This window comes from Gossypium hirsutum, chromosome D03, assembly GCF_007990345.1.
Source record: "Gossypium hirsutum isolate 1008001.06 chromosome D03, Gossypium_hirsutum_v2.1, whole genome shotgun sequence".
Taxonomy (NCBI): Eukaryota; Viridiplantae; Streptophyta; class Magnoliopsida; order Malvales; family Malvaceae; genus Gossypium; species Gossypium hirsutum.
Window position 1 is genome coordinate 128,322 of NC_053439.1, and position 22,472 is coordinate 150,793.

General features: G+C 36.8%; 5 protein-coding genes across 18 annotated transcripts; 2 read left to right on the plus strand and 3 right to left on the minus strand.

Moving 5' to 3' along the window:
* Positions 1 to 18: 18 nt before the first annotated feature.
* Positions 19 to 2,930, plus strand: LOC107937811 (SRSF protein kinase 1). Its single transcript, XM_016870787.2, has 4 exons — positions 19 to 481; positions 998 to 1,783; positions 2,392 to 2,439; positions 2,522 to 2,930. The coding sequence occupies exons 1-4, from the start codon at positions 299 to 301 to the stop codon at positions 2,804 to 2,806; spliced, it is 1,302 nt and encodes a 433-aa protein (XP_016726276.1). The 5' UTR covers positions 19 to 298; the 3' UTR covers positions 2,807 to 2,930.
* Positions 2,931 to 3,924: 994 nt separating this feature from the next.
* LOC107937813 (uncharacterized) lies at positions 3,925 to 6,279 on the minus strand. The gene is made up of 2 exons (XM_016870789.2): positions 6,007 to 6,279; positions 3,925 to 5,392 (listed from the first exon to the last, which is right to left on the minus strand). Exon 2 carries the CDS (start codon positions 5,362 to 5,364, stop codon positions 4,210 to 4,212), a length of 1,155 nt encoding a protein of 384 aa, XP_016726278.1. The 5' UTR covers positions 5,365 to 5,392; positions 6,007 to 6,279; the 3' UTR covers positions 3,925 to 4,209.
* A 134-nt stretch (positions 6,280 to 6,413) lies between these two features.
* LOC107937809 (DNA mismatch repair protein MLH3) lies at positions 6,414 to 15,403 on the plus strand. 11 transcript variants are annotated; one of them, XM_016870784.2, is made up of 25 exons: positions 6,414 to 6,752; positions 6,837 to 6,888; positions 6,998 to 7,045; positions 7,165 to 7,319; positions 7,417 to 7,474; positions 7,803 to 7,860; positions 8,001 to 8,093; positions 8,195 to 8,360; positions 8,452 to 8,467; positions 8,559 to 8,782; positions 9,878 to 9,947; positions 10,058 to 10,120; positions 10,267 to 11,685; positions 11,761 to 11,839; positions 11,941 to 12,050; positions 12,296 to 12,354; positions 12,460 to 12,657; positions 13,189 to 13,233; positions 13,307 to 13,360; positions 13,464 to 13,570; positions 13,823 to 13,871; positions 14,136 to 14,195; positions 14,306 to 14,378; positions 14,690 to 14,775; positions 14,923 to 15,403. In XM_016870784.2, exons 1-25 carry the CDS (start codon positions 6,627 to 6,629, stop codon positions 15,106 to 15,108), a joined length of 3,654 nt encoding a protein of 1,217 aa, XP_016726273.1. In that variant the 5' UTR covers positions 6,414 to 6,626; the 3' UTR covers positions 15,109 to 15,403. The 11 variants fall into 11 exon arrangements, 4 of the variants coding, with proteins under 4 accessions (XP_016726273.1, XP_016726274.1, XP_040945427.1 ...); XR_001694765.2 differs by lacking the exon at positions 14,923 to 15,403 and having other exon boundaries at positions 13,823 to 13,959; positions 14,690 to 14,764; XR_005910985.1 differs by lacking the exon at positions 14,923 to 15,403 and having other exon boundaries at positions 13,823 to 13,842; positions 14,690 to 14,712.
* Positions 15,404 to 15,741: 338 nt separating this feature from the next.
* LOC107937815 (uncharacterized) lies at positions 15,742 to 19,113 on the minus strand. 4 transcript variants are annotated; one of them, XM_016870790.2, is made up of 6 exons: positions 18,651 to 19,113; positions 17,630 to 18,006; positions 17,272 to 17,362; positions 17,085 to 17,139; positions 16,495 to 16,633; positions 15,742 to 16,268 (listed from the first exon to the last, which is right to left on the minus strand). In XM_016870790.2, the coding sequence occupies exons 2-6, from the start codon at positions 17,774 to 17,776 to the stop codon at positions 16,161 to 16,163; spliced, it is 540 nt and encodes a 179-aa protein (XP_016726279.1). In that variant the 5' UTR covers positions 17,777 to 18,006; positions 18,651 to 19,113; the 3' UTR covers positions 15,742 to 16,160. The 4 variants fall into 4 exon arrangements, with proteins under 4 accessions (XP_016726279.1, XP_016726280.1, XP_040945428.1 ...); XM_016870791.2 differs by having other exon boundaries at positions 17,630 to 17,990; positions 18,651 to 19,036; XM_041089494.1 differs by having other exon boundaries at positions 17,085 to 17,362.
* Positions 19,114 to 20,123: 1,010 nt separating this feature from the next.
* On the minus strand, positions 20,124 to 22,020 carry LOC107937843 (WUSCHEL-related homeobox 13). Its single transcript, XM_016870830.2, has 2 exons — positions 21,522 to 22,020; positions 20,124 to 20,837 (listed from the first exon to the last, which is right to left on the minus strand). The coding sequence occupies exons 1-2, from the start codon at positions 21,736 to 21,738 to the stop codon at positions 20,314 to 20,316; spliced, it is 741 nt and encodes a 246-aa protein (XP_016726319.1). The 5' UTR covers positions 21,739 to 22,020; the 3' UTR covers positions 20,124 to 20,313.
* Positions 22,021 to 22,472: the final 452 nt, after the last annotated feature.

Sequence of the window (22,472 nt, forward strand, 5' to 3'; positions counted from 1 at the left end):
GGATGGCGCAGCAGGGAGGGCGGCACCATGAAGCCAACATGGGACGGGACACCTGTTGCATTATTTTGCACCGTTTCTATTCAAAGCCACACACAAAATTAACACACCCCCCCGCCCAAAAATAGCAAACCATAAAAAAAGCACCAGGCCACAACAAAAAGGAAAGTAAAAAAAAGGATAATAAAGCAAACAAATCGCCAAATATATAAACAAAAAACTAACCCAACAATCAACGAAAAAACAAATTCCGTTTTTTCGTTAATTTCCTCCCAACGCTGATCCGATCACAGTTGCCGACATGTCTTGTTCTTCATCATCGGGCTCGGAGGAAGATGACGAGGGAATCGACTCTTACAGGAAAGGAGGATATCATGCCGTCCGGATCGGCGATCCATTCGCCGCTGGTCGTTACATCGCTCAGAGGAAGCTGGGTTGGGGTCAGTTCTCCACTGTTTGGCTCGCTTATGATACCCAATCCTCTGTATGTCCCTCCTGTTCCTTCAACTTAGATTTTCTTCTGCTTTTTTTATGATCTGGGTCTTATTTCATTTTGCACTTTTTTTTTTTGTTCTGGGTCTTATAGGCTCTGCTTTCCGTTTAACCGTTATTGTCAGTATCCCCTTTCCCGCAAGTATTCATTTTTGGCTTTTTCTATAAAGAATCTCTACGACATTATTATCCGTTTCGTTTCTTCTTACTCTTTTTTGGGATCGGCGATTGATGCCTAGATATTTTGCTATAAGTATATGGTCAGATGAAGTATGCAATAATAATCAGGTTGATTAAACTTTTCAAAGGAAAAAAGAAAACCTGATCTGAATCTGAATAGTATTTCTTGTATGAGTTGTCAAATTCTTTGCTTTTTGTAATCTTATGCTTCCTCTTGATAAAAGATGTTGATTTTTGGAAATTTTCTTGAAAAAAAAGGAGAGGGTATCCCTTGATTTTTCTTGATTAGCATCATTGTATTATCTAAACCATTTCTCTTTTGAACCAGAAATATGTTGCTCTAAAGATCCAGAAAAGCGCACAACAATTTGCACAAGCTGCACTTCATGAAATTGATGTCCTTTCATCTATTGCTGACGGAGACCCCTCAAACTCGAAGTGTGTGGTGCGCCTGATTGACCACTTTAAGCACAGTGGTCCAAATGGCCAACATCTATGCATGGTCCTCGAATTCCTCGGTGATAGCTTACTTCAATTAATCAGGTTTAACCGTTACAAAGGGCTTGAATTGAATAAAGTTAGGGAGATCTGCAAATGCATTTTGATAGCCCTGGATTACTTGCATAGGGAGGTTGGTATAATCCACACGGATTTAAAGCCTGAAAATATTCTTCTCTTTTCCACTATTGATCCAGCCAAGGATCCAGTTAGATCTGGTCTTACTCCAATTCTTGAAAGGCCTGAGGGGGGCACCCTAAATGGTGGATCTACCATGAACATCATTGAGAAAAAATTGAAACGGAGGGCCAGAAGAGCAGTTGCTAATATAGGTGTTAGAAGAGATTCAATGGGAGTAGAAGCTCCAAAACCTGCAAGATGTCTTGATGGGATTGATATGAGGTGCAAGGTTGTGGACTTTGGAAACGCATGTTGGGCTGACAAACGATTTGCAGAAGAGATTCAAACAAGGCAGTATAGAGCTCCTGAGGTCATACTTCTATCTGGGTATACCTTTTCCGTTGATATGTGGTCATTTGCTTGCATAGCCTTTGAGCTCGCTACTGGTGACATGATGTTTGCTCCTAAAACAGGACAAGGCTTCAGCGAAGATGAGGTATGACTGTTCTATGCATCACACTTTGGAAATGATTTTCCTTGTCCTATTTTTGCGGGGTATGTGTTTAGAAAATAGGAATAGGAAGTAGCTCAAGGAAAACAGTATTTTCTATTTGTCTGGCATGATGCCAGATTAGGATCATCTTTGTTCTGCACCTATTATATATTTAGTTATTCTACTTGCGTTGCAGCTGTCATATTACCATTTTTTTCATCCTTCCCCTCTGATCCTGCCATTATAGTGTGATCTGGTTTCTTTTCTTATAGATATCATACCAGAAAAGAGCTATAAAAAATAACTGTGCTGAGTAGAAGGCAGGCCTGCATCATAGTAATCATGTTCATATTTAAGTCAAATCAAATTAGTTTTTTCACATACACATGTGACGTGTCTCATGGTTTTAACAGCGGCACTTGTTACTGAGATTTAGTTATTGTCTTTGATTAGCATATTATTATGAATATATTTATATGCCTACTATTATTTGTTTGTTTGTTTGTTTGTTTGTTTATGGATCATAATAATAATAATAATTAATAATAACCCTATAGATAAAAGGAGGAAAGGACCACTGGGAATAATATTAGTCATTTGGTTGCTTGCAGGATCACCTTGCTCTCATGATGGAACTTCTTGGAAAGATGCCTCGGAAGGTAAAATTATTTCTATATTAATGTCCTTTCCTAGTTATAAAATTGTTGTGATAGAAATGTTAATATATGCATGTGTAACCAGATTGCCGTTGGAGGAGCTCGATCAAAGGATTTTTTTGACAGGCATGGGGATCTGAAGAGGATTCGGAGACTGAAGTTCCTGCCACTGGATCGATTGTTGGTGACTAAATATAAATTCTCTGAGACTGATGCACGTGAGTTTTTGGAGTTTCTTTCTCCTCTTCTTGATTTTTCCCCAGAGAAGCGACCAACTGCCCAGCAGTGTCTGCAACACCCATGGCTGAACCTGAGGAGCCCAGATGGTCAATCTAACATGGATGCTGGAATGAGCAAACTTAAGATTTAAGGTGGGCAAGAGAAGAAGGGATTAAAGATTCCTCCCTCCACCTGTACGACTATTGATTGTGTTTGTTTTAATTGTTTTAATTTTTTGGGCTTGTGACATTTTCAATAAGATTCTTTTTTTCTTCTTCTTCTTCTTATTTTTGATTAATGGTTAACAAAGTAAAAAGTAATAACTATGTGAGGAAATGACAAAGGAGTTTTAACTGCGATAACTGAATGTGTTATTCACATTGTTTTCAAGTTAATTATATACCAGTTGCATATTATGATTGGAACACCATTACCATCCAGCTATTCTACTCCAAGTTTTCTTCAGTTATGATTATGAATCACACGCCTATGTGTTAGATAAGTGTTGAATGAATCCTCTTTCTTGTCATCATGTCATGATTTGGATCAACCACTTTGCTCATCAATTATTGATTCTTCTTCTTGTAGAAAAAAAGGGGTTGTTGTTATATAGATTTCTAAGAGCAATCGGTGTAGTAGATAAGAGTGCTGATTTCAACTTTATTTCTATAGATGAAATTTTAAAATTAACAAAAAAGTGCTCACATTTAGCTATTGAGAGAGTAAGAGTGTTGCACATATAATAGTGTTCCTCCTTCCTTTTTCTCCTCTTTATACACAACCAAATATCCTTCTCCAATTTTTGTTATAACTTGGGAGAGCCGATCGCAAACGAAAAAAAAAAAACAAAGCACCACATTACTACACTTCAGCAACTGTCAGCAGGTCCTAGATGAATTCATCAAAATTTACCGCAAGACATTGAGAGAAAAAAAAATGCGTTCACGAATGCCAAGATCTATCATAGTCCTTAAAAGAAACGCCATGGTTAGATGATGGATTGCTAGGTCAAGGTGTAAATATGTTTCAGCAACCTCAACTTCACTGGAATCCTTCATTAAACTCGTTAGATTATGAACCTGTTTCTGTATTCATCAATCATGCATCTCATAAACAACACAAATGCATTTTATACGGCCAACTCATTAAAAATAAAGAACCACCCCAAATTGAGGGAGAAGAAAATCATGAATCAACTGCAGAAATAACAATACCAAGGGGAGTAAAGTTTCTGTACATCTAGCATCATCCAAGAATGCGGGATGAATATGCAACAAAGCAAAAACATCTAAATTTATTGCATTCCTCTTTATCTCAAATCCAAATATTGCTATCATTCTATGTAGCAAGCACTATTAGTAAAGTGTAGAGGCAAGCAATTGAACATTCAAATATACATTCTGTCAATTCAACTTCCTTACAAAACCAGTAAGGAGCAAAGAGATAAATGGAGTAAAGTCGTTCCTAATTTCCTATAAAAGAAAATTATGAATCCTACCTCAGCTATTAACCTCAACCCTTGAAGCAACCTGTTACAAGAACAGGATTTGAATATTATGATTGCATGACTTTGTTTTGTTTGATACATGCAGGGGCCTTGAAATCCTGGCATTTCCGCATACCTTCAATTGAAATAACACCATCATCAGAGGGCTCCAAAGAATAAAAGGTCTTAACAGCAGCAGTAGAATTATCCATGTTCTTTTCAGTCAATGGAGAGCTCTTAGTAATCATATCTTCCTTGGGATTCACTCGATCCCTAAAGGAACAAATGCTTAAGGGCAGCCTCTTTAACTTCATTCTTCCCCTTTTTTTACTAGGGGTTACATCGTCACAGGCTTTTTCCTTCAAATGGCTTGATTCTGCTTCACCATTATCCAACTCTGATTTCCCAGATTTTTCATATTTAGCACCCTTTGCCTCTGCTTTAACTGATTCTTCCATTGAGTCCCCAGAATCAATTTCACCTGCTATAGTACCTCCATTGCATGTAGAAGACGGGCTTCCTCCCAATACAATACCCCCATTGGAAGCTTTTGTTTTCTCAAGAGTTGGCATGATCTTAGGCCTTTTATGTTTATGACCTCTCCATGCAGAAGTTGGTGAATTCTTTGAGATTCTTGGGGAACTGTTGATTGCTCGGTGCAACTTCCGTGCTAACTCTTCATCTGTCCTAGGACTCTCAATTGGTTCGTGTTTCTTGTACAAGAGTTGAACAGGGACATGTTTCTTGAGCTTATTCTTTTTTAGGTGTCTTTCCTTATTAATCGTGTCTTCAGAAAATTTTGCTACCATGTCCAATGCATTCTTAGCTGCAGCAACAGCTTTAGCTGCAATTGCAGCCTTCTCCTCTGCAGCAGCTCTGGCAGCCTCAGCAGCTTTAGCAGCAGAGGTAGCTGCTGCTCTTGAGGCCTCCAAAATCTCCTCAGGAGAAAGATTTGGGTTATATAAATGGGAACTCATCAATAAATTTTTAAGATGGTCATTAACATCACTTGAAGAAGTAGAAGGCGAGTGTGAGGGTGAGGGTGAAGGTGAAGGTGAAGGTGAAGGTGAAGGAGGAGATGAAGAGGAAGAAGCCACTGCAGGCTGATCTGAAGCACCATTGGCATTGGATGCCTGTTTCTTAAATCCTGCAAGCAGGCGCTTCCGGGGAGGCAGGAGGACATCCGCATCCAAGTGATTGATGTCACAAATGTTAGCCTCCATTAATATCCCTTCTCCGATTTATTAAAATCTGAAACACCAAAGCACAGGTAATTTGTCTACATAGATAGTCTAGCCGCTCGAATCGCATCCACGTTAAAACATCAATAATCATAGATTCCCGATGTTAAATTGTAAACAAAACACAAAACAAAATCTGAATTCTCATCACAGTAATAGTAACAGCAAAAACTCATCAATTTTGGAAAAAGAAGATGTGCAGATTTGGAAAGCAGCATAAATTCAAGCGGTTCTAATAGATAAATCGGAATTGAAAGACGTTTCACGTGTTGTAAATGACATAAACAACGTAATTTTGAAAACCCTACCGGCATATTCAGTTATACAAGAGCTTCCCGTAAAACCAAAAGAATAATAAAGACAGAAAGTCAACAAAAAGATCATCATGCAATGGAAATGAATAGCCAAGTTAAAGATTATATTGGAATAGGTAACATGAATGAAAGAAACAAAATTAAAACGTAAAATAGGTTGATTGATAGAAGAAAAATGGAAAATTACAGGAAAGCAAACGCAACGTGAAGCGAAAATGCGAATCAACAAACTCTGATCGAATGAAATTATGAGATGTAAATGAAAACAGAGTGAATTAAAAGAAAAAAAAGATGTATTTTGATTCAATACCTGATCATTTATGCAGGGGGGGTTTGCTGCTTGGTTGGTGTCACAGATAAAGAGAGAGTTTTTGTTTGTTTGGATTGCAGGAAAAGAGAGATGATTTAAGAGATTTGAGAAGAAGGAAATTAGGGTTTTTTAATATATTTATGTCATATTATTATATAGGGTACACATTTGTGTTAGTTTTGAAGATGAGAGGGAGCGAGCGAGGGTCCAGTGTAGGGAATAAGGAAAAGGAAAAACGAAGATCTTGTGTCGTGTTACTAACTACTATACTAATGAAATTTAATTATTTAGGATTATTTAGCTAATAATAATACTAATGCTATTGTAACCCAGCCCAGCCCAGCCCACGAAAGTACCAAATTGAAAAAGTGAATTGCAAAACGAGGGAAAAAAACTGAAATGCGCGAAACCAATGCGATAAACCCTAAACCTTATTTGTTTTCTCCGCAATAAAAATTGCTTCTCGTATTTTCTTAAGAAAAGGCTTTCCCAATCCTAATTTGTTGCTAATTACTCGTTTTCCCCCGGAGCACTCTTTTTTCTTTTTGGTGTATTTAAAGCGGATTGGTTTTGATGCGTATGTTTGTTTAATTTTCTACATGAGCTAGGTTAGGCTTGTAATGGGGAGTATTAAGCCCTTGCCAGATGCTGTTCGTAGTTCAGTGCGTTCTGCCTCTATCTTGTTTGACCTCACTAGGGTTGTGGAGGAGCTCATTTTCAACAGCCTCGATGCTGCTGCGTCAAAGGTCGTAAATTTCAACAACTAACTCGTAAATAATTTCTACGATGGGAACTCTGTGTTAAGATTCGTGGTTTCTTTATTGTTTCAGGTGTCAGTCTTTCTAAGTGTTGGGAGCAGCTATGTCAAAGTGGTGGATGATGGTAATAGCTATCATGCCTTTCGTTGCTAACAGCTTTAGTCGATTGTCACGTCCATCCAGGTTTCATGTTTTATTTTATTTTATTTTATTTGTTGCTTATATGCTTTCAGGATCTGGTATTTCTCGGGATGGATTGGTGCTACTGGGAGAAAGATATGGTTAGCTTCGTAATATACTTGTCGATGCTGCCTTTTATTTCCTTATTTTCTGTAATGCCTTCAATTTGTTTTCTCACTAACTCACAGTGCTCGCTTCATTTCTCTTTATCCATTGCCAGTAACGTCCAAACTTAACCATCTGAGTGATTTGGATGCTGCCAGCAGTAGCTTTGGCTTTCGGGGAGAAGCTTTAGCTTCTGTATCTGATGTAGCTTTGGTAGAAATAGTAACAAAAGCTTATGGAAGACCAAATGGATATCGCAAGGTGATAAAGGTATCTACAGTGGCTATTTTGTTATAAACTTCTTTTTTCTTTGCTAATCATTTTGATATTGGCTGCAATTAAAATTCTCTTGGTTCTTTCTTTCCAGGGGTCCAAGTGTTTGTATCTTGGAATTGATGATGACAGGAAAGATACGGGCACAACAGGTAAGGCGTTATCTGGCCACTGCATTTGTTGTTAGTTCACTGGTATTATTGCTTGACTTGAAGATCTGTTCTTGTCCATTTAATGTTGAAATCGTGTTAGACCAATCTGTTTGCCTGACTTTCTCAAAGCTTTTGGTGTTTAGCCTGAAGAGAGCAGATGTTATTCTAGCTTTGAAGTTATATATAAGAAAAGTTACAGCTAGGTAACCTTAAGTATTAGGAGAAGACACAAATCGGTGAGAAATCACTTAAAATAATAGGAAAAGAAGGCCTGTTTTTCTTTCAATTTTTTCTTTTCTTCATCGACTAATGTCTTGATTCCATACAGTTGTTGTGCGTGATTTATTTTACAACCAACCTGTTCGGAAGAAACAAATGCTATCCAGGTTTGTCTTTTTAATCTCCAATTTCTTGTTTCCCTTATGGTTAAGCATAGTTTATGAAACTGGCTCTTGGTTGCACCGTTTGAAATCTCTACCATTACACTGAATTGACGCACCTGTGATTTGTAATGCTGAATTTGAAGCCCGAAGAAGGTGTTGCACTCTGTTAAAAAGTGTGTATTCAGAATTGCTCTTGTTCACCCAATGGTTTACTTCAATCTTATTGATATTGAGAGGTATGTTCTTGTCAAATTTCATTGTTGGAGCTCTGTCATTCATGTTCCTTTTCCTTTTTCTTTTTTCTTTTTTTTTTAACTTTATTTTTTGTTGAATTAAGTGAGGATGAGCTTCTCTCTGTGCATCCTTCCTCTTCCCCTTTGCCTCTTCTGATGAGTGGTCTTGGAATTGAGGACTGTGCTTGTCTGCAGAAGCTGAATGCTAGTGATGGTTCCCTCAAGCTTTCAGGCTACATATCTGGTCCTTGTGATGATTTTACTTCTAAGGTAGAATAATTATTTTGATTAACTGCATAAGTGTCTTCATAATTTTTATATTCTAGATTCCTTCTTATGATGTTCTTTTCTTTTCTGGCAGGCCTTTCAATATGTCTGTATCCACTGAATATCTGCGACCATTATATGGCTAGTCAATATGAAGACATTGTTTATTATCAATTTCGTTTTGGACCTTGACAATGTCAGATATCAATTTAAGACTTGTCTGCAAGGGTCCCATTCATAAGTTGCTGAACAACATGGCTACGAGTTTCGAGTCTTTACATCCAGAGAAGAAGGCTAATAACTGGACCAAGAATGGAAAAAGGAGTAGATCTCAAGTGGTTCCATCATACATAATTAAGATTAGCTGCCCACCATCTTTCTATGATTTAACCTTTGAACCATCAAAGACATATGTCGAATTCAAGGTAATATGCAGTCTAATTGAGAACCATGATTTAGTTTGCATTTGTATTGGTTAAAACATTTTCTTTTTGAGGAGGAACCTTAGCATCCGGTTCAAAATAATGTTTATTAAAACATTTGAAAACTACTTTGAACTTTTTTCATTTTCTTATAACAAACTCGGAATTGCTTGCTTCTATTGTGTAGAAGTATGGCCAGAATACTCAATGCTGCTTTCCATGATAGTGAAGTGTCACCTTTGGCCTTTGTATGTCATTGTGTTTTGTCACTAGCTCCTTGTACATTGTGGAACCTTTCAACGTGGTACAGTACCTCTAAAATGTGTAATGTAGTATATGTACTATCATTCTGTGTGAAAATCTAGCACCCTGTGGTTAACAATGTTAACTAAAACAGCTGATGTGACCTCCATCCAATCACATGTTGATGCATGAGAAATAATGCCAATTTTTTCTACTTTCTCTCCCGTCCCCCTTTTCTCCTTCAATCTATCAACTTTCTTGTCAAGCCTGGCTAGTCACTGGCTGGATCTAGCCTGAGGGTCAAATTTGCAGTGAAACGGTCTGTTTCAAGCCTATTTCAACCTGCCAATACTGGTTCCGGCCTCCTGTGCCCTGTGGTTTGCTGGATTTGGTCTGAAAGTTGGCAATAATGTCATCCACCTTAACGTTGTTAGCCCCTAGTGCCATTTTAATAGACTAATGGTAGTATAGATGCCATATTACACAATTTTAAAGTACATATGCCACATTGAACGGAATATGACATTATTCCTTCAATAATAAATGACAGTGTGTATGATGATCAGATGGACTTTGCACATAAGTTGGACATACTTTGCCTTTTTTCCCTTTGTGTATACACTTTATTCATTAATTGCAGGATTAAAACATTATTAATTTGTGTGGGTACCTTTAAAAGTCATCTGCCTAATGTCGTAATTCAACTTTTCATTTGTTTAATCCTCAGTGGTGAGTTTATTTTTGCCTTTTTCTAAAAACAAGAAATTTTGGGCACTTAGGGTTATTAGGAACTTCAGAAAGTTGTTAATTCAACCTCAAATCTCTCTCTCTCTCTCTGTGTTTCTTTCTTGCCAGGATTGGAGACCTGTATGTACCTTAATTGAGACAGCAGTTCAACACCTCTGGAGGAAAAATATTAGTTATGGTATGCTCTCAGCCATACAGAACAAAGTGCTTATTATGGTTGTTTTTGTTATGACTCCTGAAGCTATCAAGTTATAATTGGTTTCTTATCTAATCTTTTAACTCATGCAGCTGATGGATTAGGACAAGCTGAAACCCTGAAGGAAGATGCAAATATTTTGAATGTTGCAGAAGGTGCCCTTCAATATGTTATTGGCCAAACATTTTCTTTGGACATGATGTGAATGAATATCCAATCATGCTTTCACAGAAAGTTATTGCCTTTTGCAATGCTATCTCTCTTGCATGCTTCATTTATTTTTTCAACGCTTGTTCTGCAGATTTTTTTGATGGATCATCCGTGGACTTGGAATTTGCAACGAGGAAGAGGACTAAAAAGTATCAACCATCTTCTTCATTGGACAAGCTAACCATAGATAATTTGTTTCTTATGGACCATGAAGATACGCCATTTGAGGAGTGCAATGGAAATACTGCACAATTTAAAGATCAGCAGAATGATATGAAGTTTGTTCATTGGACTGACTATTCTTTGCAAAGTTTGGGTGATTTCCTTTCCAAAGGTGGCTCCATAGTAAACCAAAGGAGTGATTGGCATCTTTGGTCATCTGATAACAATATTTTAGAAGAAGATCACTTCTTGGAAAATAGATTTATTGCTTCAGGAAGACCAAACTATCATGTGAACGACAATAATATAAGTTCAAAGTTAGGTAATGAATCCCTCAAGTTTGAGAGTTGTGTGACCAATGAAACAGTTAGGAGTGTTTTTCCTTTTGATAGTCATGAACTTTGCAATGACTTGCAGTTTAGGAAAAATATCAGCAAACCTTTTATGCAAAGTTGCTCCTTCCAAAGAAACCGGCCACTTGACAGGGAGTTGGTTGAAAGTGACGTAGGAGTTGACTCACCAATTGATAGCCTTAAGACAAAAAGGAAGTGGGTCTGCTCAAATGATGGCTTTAATATGATGGAAGTTGATTTCAGTGACCAGACATTTGATCACCTTTCAAAGACTGCATGGCAGGATGGACCCAAGCTTGTAAGAACAAATAACATTCCTACAGATTGTGATGTTTTAAGAAGAGCTTCTGTGAAGTTGTTTCTGTCATGTGGAGATGTTTCTGTTGAAGAGAATGGCCTAGTATCTGGTTCAGTCATGCTAGCTGAAAACCTTGCCTCTGGTCATCAGTCCTTAAGTTTGGGATTGTGTTCAGGAACCTCAAACCCCTTTGCACAATTCAGTTATAAGAATGCAATAGAAGGGAGCTTCAAATCTGAGAAAAGGACTAACTTTGGGCATTTCTCTGATGGTGAAGACGAGGACAACCAATTTGGTGTTGATCTAATCTCAAGGGGCTCCAGCCAAGAAAAATGCATCTATGATTTCCCAAACACTGAACAAGGAATTGGCTATGCTGAATCCAGTAGAGAATTCTCTGAGCACCTTCAACAATACAATCTAAAACATAAATTTTCTCCAGAACAATTCAACGTAGTAATTGAAAACGGAGATTGGCCTTGCTCAGACTCAAGTATTAATGAATATAAAAGGCAAAGAGATTGCTTTCGTTATCAAGATTTTGGAAAAAACTTTAGGCCTAAGGAAAGATCAAGAAGAAGCCAGTCAGCTCCTCCATTTTACATCCGGAAGAGGAGGTTTATCTCCTTACATCATTGTTTGCAGACATCGGAGGAATCTACTTCTAATGAAGTCCATGGTCCATACACCTTTTTAGGTGATTATGTGATGTACATCTCAGTTTAAAGGATTGGTTAATGATGTACAATATTAATGTAAGTGAATTTTGCAGAGACTGGTTATAAGAAGCCTCCTCAACTTTCTTCTGGTTTGCACAATGGATGCTTTGAACCTAATTTTGGGAAGAATAGGTATGAGCAATTTTGATATCTCCTTACAGAATTGACTTCGATTTTGCTGCTGAAACTTGAATTTTCTCTCTTTCTTGGTTGATCACTTTGGCTAAATACAGATCAAATATGAGTAACAAACCAGACAAGGTGCAGAGCCCCATAGTTCAAAAATGTGATAAGATTGAACAACCTTATTGCCGAGAGGATCCTGAACTTGTTCCAGTGCAAGGTATTTCTGTTCTTTCACCAGAAGAAATACTTGTATTTAAGCATAAGTTCTTACAAAACAATTGATATTGATTTGGTATTGGTGAACTTGAAGAGGATGAGAGTTTAACAACATTACAGTAGAGTAATAGACATGGAATGCAAAATCCCTTTTTTTCCTTAAATTTGCTTAGTTGCCAAAGAAGGAAAAACTTTTAACTACATATCAACAGATTAACAGCTCTTGTTTGTTCTCTCATCTTTCAGTATTTCCCTCGTATGGAAATCAGGATCCCCTAATTTCTGGAACCAAATGGAGAAAAACAGTTGGGTATTTTGCAATTTTAATAAACCATATTTGCTGCTTCTGAGTTTTCAGTTCCAGATGCATTCACTAGCGGTCAATAGTATTTACTGTATTATTAATGCAGAGGAATAACAAATTATATGATGCTGACAATGAAGATACTTTACTTGATATCGCTTCTGGATTCCTTAATCTTGTTGCTGGATCATTGGTTCCTAAATCAATTAGTAAAAAGTGTCTCACAGAGGCCAAGGTTCTGCAACAGGTGGATAAGAAATTCATCCCAATTGTAGCTGATGGAACACTTGCTATTATTGACCAGGTCCATTACTCGCTTAAATTTCTATAGCATTACCCTTTTCTTGTCATGCATTTTCTGCCTTAATTATTGCAGTGTAACTTTTCAGCTGAAAATGGTACCTTAAGTTCATGTATGTACTATTAATTGCACATAACGGGGTCTTGGATATATTGCTTGTCAGATGTTGGTCTTCAAGAGATATAGTGATTCCTTTAATAACAGCTGACTAACTAAAAAGAGAGGTTAATTAGTCATGGTGAAGGTCATCAGAAATTCTGATCTTAAGAGGACAGAGATTACACATGACAACTGTTAGATGAATAGTTGATGAGAAATAAGGAGAAAACGTTAGTTGCAATGATCGTTCAAATATGTCAAGGATACCATAATTCATACATATGCTAATCCATGGATTTGATGCCTATACAACAAATGCAGATGCCTTGTATGCTGATTTGGACATACAAATGATAACATTAGCATACATGCTCACATAAATGCTATAGAAATTTTGGCAGTATGATTAACTCTAGTTATTGTTATCTTCTGCAGCATGCTGCAGATGAAAGAATTCAACTAGAAGAACTTCGTCGCAAGGTAAAACTATTCTCTAGTTCAAATTTGTCGAAGTAGTGATTTTCGCTACTAATGTGACATGTCAAAAAACTAGGTCTTATCTGGTGAAGGGAAGTCGGTTGCCTATTTGGATACAGAGAAAGAGCTGGTATGTCTAGTTTAATGTATGAAGCTTTATCCTGGAGCTTTGGCAATGATGTTTTTTCTTTCTTTGTGAATCTAGGTTTAACTTATTACTTGTTAAATAACAGATCCTGCCAGAGATGGGATATCATTTACTGGACAATTATTCTGAACAAATAAGACATTGGGGTTGGATCTGTGACTTTCACCCGCAAGATTCAAGATCCTTCAAGAAGTAATTTGTTTTTTCCTTGGTTTGAAAATATTATGTTCATATAGTTTGCTGTGTGATAAATAATCCTGGATGTGGATTTGGAGGCAAAAACATTGTTCAAAGGTGCATATCTCTTACCTGTAAAGATGTTAACAGGAGTTTCACCATTTTGTGTTTCATTCCTTAATGTTCCATTCATTGTCTTCTGATTTTCATTGCTATTAATCTTATTATATATCCTGATTTTGCTGCTTAATTTTAATTACTATCCAGGAATTTGAACCTTATTCATCGTAAGCCAGCTGTTGTCATACTTCTTGCAGTTAAGCTCCATTTCAATTCTGTTTATATTGATGGAAGCTAAACCACGACCCTTACATCTTTTGCTTGAGCTTACTTACTGCTTTTTCGTAAGTTCAATGAGGTTGGGTCAAAATTACCAGTTTTATCATATTTTGAAGGAAATTTTGGACGCTTATCCCTGAAATACTCTCTGTGTCCTTGTTTGCTTATCATGCAAATTCAAGTTTGCCATTTCTTTTCTGTTAAACTTCAATGTCAAAAAAATTTTATGGATAACATGCAGGTACCTTGCATTTTAGGTGTCAATTTATCTGATGTTGATCTATTGGAATTTCTTCACCAGGTAATACATGGTTTGTTGCTTATTAGAACATTTACTTCCTACTTCTCCTTTCCCTTTTACTTGTTGGTAAAGGTTTAATTTCTGACTCAGTTTGTATTTATAATACGTAGCTTGCTGATACAGACGGATCATCAACAATGCCCCCATCTGTTAGTCGCATTCTTAATTCCAAAGCATGCCGAGGTATGTCTAATCTCACGTAGTTATGGCACTTGTGCGAATCAAATTCAAATATGTGGAAGTTTTATGCTTTATCTAATACTTAATTAGAGCGGTTAGTGCAATAATTATCTGAGCAAATACTATATATGCATAGGTCAAGTGAGACTTCACTGTAGCTGTTAAGATATCTTTTGCGTCTTTTCTCTCTTATGTCTATTTCTAGTTCCAACTCTGCTACTTCCATAACCTTCGTTAATATGTAGATAATATCTTGTCCTTCATTACAAGTTCTCCAACTTTGTGTAACTTCCTGTCATGCTTTCAACATTAAGGTGCAATTATGTTCGGAGACTCCTTGCTTCCTTCAGAATGTTCCTTAATTGTTGAAGAGCTAAAGCAGACCTCGCTGTGCTTCCAAGTGAGTTGAACATATACCACACCAAGAATTCTTTTTGCAGATTCGACTGCTGACATTTTGTGCATGTATGCATTCATTTGCACATGTGTGTGTGAGAGAGGGAGATCCTTATGCTGCCTTAATAAATGTGAAAATGATAACATGCAGTGTGCTCATGGGCGACCAACCACTGCCCCGCTTGTGAATTTGGAGGCATTGCATGGGCAGATAGCTAAGATGCAAGTGAGGGATGATGAAGGCAGGGAGTTATGGCATGGGCTATGCCGACAAGGAGTGAGCCTTGAAAGGGCCAGCTTGCGGTTAAGAGCAGCTGCTGATGAAATACCAAACTAACGTGTTAAGCTGAACCCACGTCATAGTGTACTTGTCTAAAGGTGACTGGACCCATTGTTGGATTGATTTTACCTGATCTCGAAGCCCGCGAGAAGTTGGGCTTTCAGGCAACTAAAGCATTATCCAAGATGGGTAATTGAGATTCTTTCTCACCCTATAATAATAATTGGGTGCTACGAGATGTGTTATTTTTCTTCCTTCTATGATGTATTCTCAACTCATAAGGTGATGGTAGTCAACTGAATTTACGGAAAATTGAACATAGAAGTATATTGCAAACATTGTACTACATTTATATTTCTTCTCCGTGCATTAATTCTTGGTTGTGTGCTCTCTTCCCCGTCTCCCCAAAGGGCAAGTAGAATCATTTCCTTGGTATAAGCTTAAGGGTTAGGCCTCTTGTTTAACCACTGTGATAATCAATTACGCTAGCACACCTTTGACATTTAACAGCCTGTTAGCAGCATATGATCGCATGCCATACTGAAAATAAAGTATCATGCATTCCTTCGACCTTAATGGCGGAATGTTTATTTGTTTCTAGTTGAATTCTCAATACTCTTTCCTTGTTCTCAAAAGTCGCAATTTAGATCCTCACATCTGAGCATTTTCATTCAACTCGTAACCCATGCATTAGGGTGAAAATGATGCAACATTTGATTCACTTTTTTTTCTCACATACAACTGAGCCAAATCCCAACCCTGTTTAACTGTATACCATTTCGATATCAAATGAAACCAACAGAAGAAAAGAAAAGAAAAAGAAAAACATACTAAAAAAGTGAACAGACTAACAAATATGCATATTGTATCTTGGTTAATTGAGTTGGAAAGCTCATCCACTGTTTGTTTCCTTTAGCAACAGACAAAACTTGCTGATAATCTCCAATGCTCATCCTCTTCTACAAAAATGGACTAATTTGTTTTTACTCGACGATAATGCATTTTCCCCCTATCTCTTCTCTACACTTGCAGTAAGCAATCCACGTATGTATTCTTTGCTAATTGATATGTTTTCATATATTCCTTTTTCTACTTTCACGGCCATGACATCAACCATCTTCACCTTCCCCACATGTGTCTGGACCTTCTTTGTTGTCAATGCTAGCACACAAGGCCTTCCATACGGGAAGCAACATCTTCATTGGAGGGTGTAGCTCCTTCACACACAACCAAGTTTCACGCCTCAATTAAACCCAATGCTACTTACTATATTAACTTATAATGACAGCACATGCATGCATATATACTCCTTACTGAACTCTCCTATTGCTACTTGATATCTTCAAATAAGGGATTGACCATCCTGTTTAAGATATACAGCGGTATATATCCCCCCCATATGTTCTAAAGCAAATAACAGAGAGTGAAATTCAGTTGTCTTACCTTGAACACCAACACCAGCTCTTCCTTCCCACGCACAAGTAAAGAGAGGCTCCAGTAACAAGTTACGGGGGTAACACATTCTAATAAAACAGGTTTCAAAATCTCACCGGCGGGAATGAATCTGCGGATGATTCTTCCACTACAACAAAAGTAAACAAACAAAACCAAATGAAATAATAACATTGGTTATAGTGCTAGTACAACTACTTATTTGTAAAAGCTCGTGACTAAAACATCTAAAGGATTTATTTATGAATATTGATTAACCTGCTTCTCTAATGATGAGCATGTCTATAGCAGGAAAGCTAGAAAGGCCTGAGAACCACTTGCAAATCCAAGACAATGCAAATTTTGATACAGAGTGACAACAGATGTTTCCCCTTCTTAGACAGTCTTATTTTAAAAGTAAAGGAGGAATTCTGAAAATCAAATCAGGAAAATTATCTGACCATCAACTTGCAGAACTAATAGTATAGAAGAAAAACAAAAACATAAGCTATGTTTTTGCGAATTCATGGTCTACCATAAAACATGTACCTACATAGATATTTAACCCTCATTGCCAAGAATTAGAGGTTTTAGTAAGTTACCTCGTATAGTGTGTTTCAAGCTGAACTCCAAAGGCTGGCATTATGATGACAGACTCTGAAAGCTTAAAAATAGAAAACTTGAGAAAAAGGATTAAAACAATATATCTAGCAATCACATTGTACTTGTTCGAAATTGAAAAAAATAGCACATCAAATAACAAAGGCAACCGGCTGAAGAGGCTCTCACCTTTGTGAACAGGGTTCCAAAAAAAAAATAATAATATGACAAGGAGTCCACTTAGCTGAAGTCTCCACAAAATAAGAGTGGCTGAAATTTCCTGTTATATCATTTACGCATTGTATGAGATGATAAAACCAAACAAGTTTTTAATCTCCAGAGGATTTCTATTCAAGCAAAAAAAAAAAAAAATCCCATTTTAACACTAGAACTAGAAAATTATTTAGGTTCCCAAAAATCATGATTAGTCCTACTTACTTCCCCAACTCAGTCATAGTACAAAAGGTAGTCAATTGATTCCTAAACAGATGAACATATCACTAAAGGAATTACAGAAAGAAGAAAGAGACGAGCATAAGGACCATACCTTGAGAGATAGGAAAATGCAGGCAATGGGTATAAGGAGAATAGCTGCAAAGACAGCCTTTCGAAGACTCTTTTCGATGATGTGAATATCAACTGACCCAGGAGGCCATTTACCCTCATGTATGTAAGCTATTGAGATCCTCCCCATTCGTTTTCTTTCTTCTTTCTTTCTTCTTCTTCTTCTTCTTTTATTCTTTCTTTCTTTCTTTCTTTCTTTTTTATTTTATTTTGATATTTTATTTTATTCTAACTCGAAACTTAAAAGGTTACCAATTAAAACAATTCTTCAGACTGGAACTAGGTCCGATGATACATCAACTATCAGCTGGCAGCGGAGATGGGTGGAGAGGTGGTGGTGCGGGCTGGAGGAGCCAAAACCTTAGAGCGGTGGTTAAAAAAATAATAATAAAGATCAGAAACACCAAAGCACAAGTAATTGTCTACATAGATAGTCTAGCCGCTCGAATCACATCCACGTTAAAACATCAATAATCATAGATTCCCGATGTTAAATTGTAAACAGAACACAAAACAAAATCTGAATTCTCATCACAGTAATAGTAACAACAAAAACCCATCAAATTTGGAAAAAGAAGATGTGCAGATTTGGAAAGCAGCATAAAATCAAGCGGTTCTAGTAGATAAATCGGAATTGAAAGACGTTTCACGTGTTGTAAATGACATAAACAACGTAAATTTGAAAACCCTACCGGCATATTCGGTTATACAAGAGCTTCCCGTAAAACCAAAAGAATAATAAAAACAGAAAGTCAACAAAAAGATCATCATGCAATGAAGATGAATAGCCAAGTTAAAGATTATATAGGAATAGGTAACATGAAAGAAAGAAACAAAATTAAAACGTAAAATAGGTTGATTGATAGAAGAAAAATGGAAAATTACAGAAAAGCAAAAGCAATGTGAAGTGAAAATGCGAATCAACAAGCTCTGATCGAATGAAATTATGAGATGTAAATGAAAACATAGTGAATTTAAAAAAAGGATGAATTTTGATTCAATACCTGATCATTTATGCAGGGGGGGTTGCTGCTTGGTTGGTTGGTGTCACAGATAAAGAGAGAGTTTTTGTTTGTTTGGATTGCAGGAAAAGAGTGATGATTTAAGAGATTTGAGAAGAAGGAAATTAGGGTTTTTTTAATTTATATGGCATAATATTATGTAGTGTATAGATTTGTGTTAGTTTTGAAGATGAGAGGGTCCAGACTCCAGTGTAGGGAATAATGAAAAGGAAAAACGAAGATCTTGCGTCGTGTTACTAATTACTATACTAATGAAATTTAATTATTTAGGATTATTTAGCTAATACTAATACTAATGCTATTGTAGTCCAGCCCAGCCCAGGCCACGAAAGTTACCAAACTGAAAAAGTGAATTGCGAAACGAGGGAGAAAAAACTGAAATAATGCCAATTTTTTTCTTGCCGAGCTTGGCTAGTCACTGGCTGGATCTAGCCTGAGGTTTAAATTTGCAGTGAAACTGGCCTGTTTCAAGCCTATTTCAACTTGCCAATACTGGTTCCGGCCTCCTGTGCCCTGCGGTTTTCTGGATTCGGTTTGAAAGTTAGCAATAATGTCATCCACATTAATGGTGTTAACCCCTACTGCCATTTTATTAGACTAATGATAGTATAAAAGGTTGAAACAAGTATAGTATTATATTGTGAGATATATCCGAGGTATTGACTAAATTGTGAAGAAGTAAAAAAGTGGTGAAGTCAAAGTTTAAGGTTTAAAATGTAAATTCGAAATGTTGAATGATTAAAAGTGAAAATAACCAAAAGTAAAAATGACGTAAATGGAAATATGATATTTGATCGAGGGTAAAATGATTATTTAGTAAGAAAGATAATTTTGGTAAAATTACTAAAATGCTTTGGATGTGTGGATGAATTGTGGCCATTGGATTTGCTTAGCCTAGTATAAAATATGGGCCTTTAGATTGTAATTTAGTTAATTTGGTGATATTTTATATTATTTGATTAGTTAATTATTATTTTAATAATATTTTATATTCTTTTCTATTTAAAAGGATTGAGTTTTAGCTCAATTATTATGAATATTTTTTCAATGCAGGAGGACAATGAATTAAAGTATGCTAAAATCATCCTTCTATTTACGAAACAAATGCCAATGGATTTAATGGAGCCTAAAGAGTTTAAGTAGCAAAACCTTAAATTACCCAAAAAGACAACAATTGGGGATTATGGTAGGAATTAAACGTAATCATTAGTGGTGGGCTCTGAATACTTATTAGTGGAAATAGTAGTAACTTAAAAGGCTGGAATGTTGTGGGTGATATGGCTATGCCAGCATTGGGTTAAAACCACCACCTACTTCATCCTACCTGCGATTTTAATCACATAACATAATATAGTTTTCATGTGATTATTGATTGCAATGATTGGATTTGGAGGGATACCCCAACCCACATATACTTAATATTATATTAATATGTTCACAGTTTACCATCAAACATTCCAAATCAAGCACTCTCTTAATTTCATCAACAACCTGCCCAAGCACACTTCTTTCAATTCTTCATATTAACAAAAATTAATCAAAAACAAAAGACAGCCAAAAGCCTAAAGGGCAGTGTAAGATTCAAAGTTTATGTATTAGCTTTACTATGTCAAAGCATGCATGCTATGTAGTTCCATTGCCTCATTCACTCACTCACCCTGCCATGCTTGGTCATAAATGCAGCTTCCCCCCATTCTTTTAGCTGACACATATGGTCATCTCCTACACCCAAGAAATGCAGTTGAGAAGTTATCTCTGGGTTCTGAAAGCACACATCATGATGTTGACCCTGACCCTCTGATACAAGCAGAAGATTCTCTGGTTTTGTCCTTGGCGACTCAACTTCTGTCTCTACCTCTGATTCACCTGCATGATTATGATTATTGTTGTTATTACTGGAGGATGCAACCATTACTTGTTTCCTTTTAGACCTAGCTCGTCTGTTTTGAAACCAGTTATACACATTGGTTTCAGAAATGGGGCCATGCTGACTTAGTTCTGAGGTTATCTCTTTGATCTTTTGCTTGCTTGGAGTTCCAGTTCCTTCATCAAATATACGTTCCAGTATTTGAAGTTGCACAGCGGTTGGTGTCCACCGTTGTCTCGCACTTATTTTGTGCCCGCCCGATGTCATTAATGGGTCACAATACAGATTTCCCAGTCTCCCACCTGCCATCCATTCATATTAGCATTTTTCAGTAGCCAATATTGACTATGACAAACTGCTAGTCAGTCCACACTTATATTTCAACCCTAATCTACCCCACTACATTATCAGTTTAATTTCAGAATCTGAACATTAATGGCTCCCACCTATATTGCTTGACAAATCATTCTTTCTGGTTTTGTCTAAAGTTAGGTGGATTTCTTACAAACAAGAAAAATATACCGTTGTTGATAATGGGAAGAAAAACAGATGAGCATCAATGATCAGTTGGTTCTTATTTTAACTTATTCTGCAATAAAGAAAAAGATAGGTTAAGCTAAGAAGAACACAAGTGAATGATCCAAATCGACCACCCAAATGAACCCAACACGAAGCACAGCACAACAGTGTTAATTTGTATACAAAGATTTCCCTCATCCTTTGGTTCAACCATAGACAGAAAAATGATGTTACCAGAAGCTAAAACAGCGGGAATTCACTAGTTTCAAGTCCACCAACACTTGACTCAGACTGAGAGGGTAGATCCAAGGTAGACGATGATGGATCACGGGCGATACATATTTAAATATCAGAAATAACACGCAAGCAAAAGGTGAAACAAAAAAGGAATCCCATTAGATGAGCATGAACAGAAAGTGGAGGAGCATAATATACAAGGGCGGGTGGGGGATAGAAGGTTGACCTACCTGTAAGATCTTGCTGGGCAGTGAGATTCTTGTGCATCTCAACAAGTTGCTCACAGATAGAGGCATAAACAGCAATTTGCTTCCGGAGAGTCTCCAACTGCTCATCTGTCATCACCTTCACATACATTACTCCATTGTTCACATTGAGATTCACACTATCTTCTCTCTGGTTTTGGCTTTGGTTCTCTTGCTGTTGATCCCATTCCATTATCATCATCTTACTTAATTTTCACTCATTTCCTACCCCTTATCTTAAATTCTTAGGAAGACAGAGAGAGAAAGGGAAGAAGTTTGAAAAAGTAGTAAGGAAATGGACAAACCGACAGCTAAAGTGTAGAGGCGTGGAATATGGGACTAAACAAAAACTAAAACAATTAAATATTAAATATGGAATTGGATGTTAAATAATTCATTATGCTGTTGGGTAATACTTACTAATGCAGGAAGGCCGGCAGCCAGGGTGCGTAGCGGGCTTACATACGTATGTTAGCACCAACACGCGCCTCGTGGCTTGGGCTAATTGGTATTAATTTTAAATTAAAGAGTCTTGTTTGTTTGTATGAGAACCGACCCTGTTGGACTTTTTCTTAATTATATAATAATGCATTCCCATTGTGCAAATGCATGTACTGTTAATATTGATGAAATAGAAATCCATGTTCAAAACTGGTTTGGTAACAGTTACATGTAGCATAACAGTAAAAACTAAAGACACCATATACCACTAACTGCGGGGACTCAGAGTGAGGTTGGTGCTGTCGGTATTATAGGTAACCGGTTAACTACTACATATAACATTCTGAAACTCAAATGAATGTCGTTTAGTACGTAAGATGGAACTGGCAGTTGCTTTTCACTCCGCCAACCAAATATTCGTTTAGTATTTCTTCCAAATTTACTTTGGGTAGTGTTTAACCTGTTTGTTTACTAAACCAATGATAGATATCTCTC

What these genes read in the sequence shown, in the direction of transcription:
- LOC107937811 (XM_016870787.2), top strand. Translation starts at nt 299, where the DNA reads ATGTCTTGTTCTTCATCATCGGGCTCGGAGGAAGATGACGAGGGAATC. An exon ending in CTTATGATACCCAATCCTCT is followed by an intron (nt 482 to 997) that starts GTATGTCCCTCC and finishes CTTTTGAACCAG; the next exon opens with AAATATGTTGCTCTAAAGAT. An exon ending in AAGGCTTCAGCGAAGATGAG is followed by an intron (nt 1,784 to 2,391) that starts GTATGACTGTTC and finishes GGTTGCTTGCAG; the next exon opens with GATCACCTTGCTCTCATGAT.
- LOC107937813 (XM_016870789.2), bottom strand. Translation starts at nt 5,364, where the DNA reads ATGGAGGCTAACATTTGTGACATCAATCACTTGGATGCGGATGTCCTC.
- LOC107937809 (XM_016870784.2), top strand. Translation starts at nt 6,627, where the DNA reads ATGGGGAGTATTAAGCCCTTGCCAGATGCTGTTCGTAGTTCAGTGCGT. An exon ending in AAGAAACAAATGCTATCCAG is followed by an intron (nt 7,861 to 8,000) that starts GTTTGTCTTTTT and finishes CTGAATTTGAAG; the next exon opens with CCCGAAGAAGGTGTTGCACT. An exon ending in GATTCAAGATCCTTCAAGAA is followed by an intron (nt 13,571 to 13,822) that starts GTAATTTGTTTT and finishes ATTACTATCCAG; the next exon opens with GAATTTGAACCTTATTCATC.
- LOC107937815 (XM_041089494.1), bottom strand. Translation starts at nt 17,776, where the DNA reads ATGGGGAGGATCTCAATAGCTTACATACATGAGGGTAAATGGCCTCCT. An exon ending in GCATTTTCCTATCTCTCAAG is followed by an intron (nt 17,363 to 17,629) that starts GTATGGTCCTTA and finishes ATGATATAACAG; the next exon opens with GAAATTTCAGCCACTCTTAT. An exon ending in AGCTGGTGTTGGTGTTCAAG is followed by an intron (nt 16,269 to 16,494) that starts GTAAGACAACTG and finishes TTGTGTGTGAAG; the next exon opens with GAGCTACACCCTCCAATGAA.
- LOC107937843 (XM_016870830.2), bottom strand. Translation starts at nt 21,738, where the DNA reads ATGATGATAATGGAATGGGATCAACAGCAAGAGAACCAAAGCCAAAAC. An exon ending in TGCCCAGCAAGATCTTACAG is followed by an intron (nt 20,838 to 21,521) that starts GTAGGTCAACCT and finishes AATGGATGGCAG; the next exon opens with GTGGGAGACTGGGAAATCTG.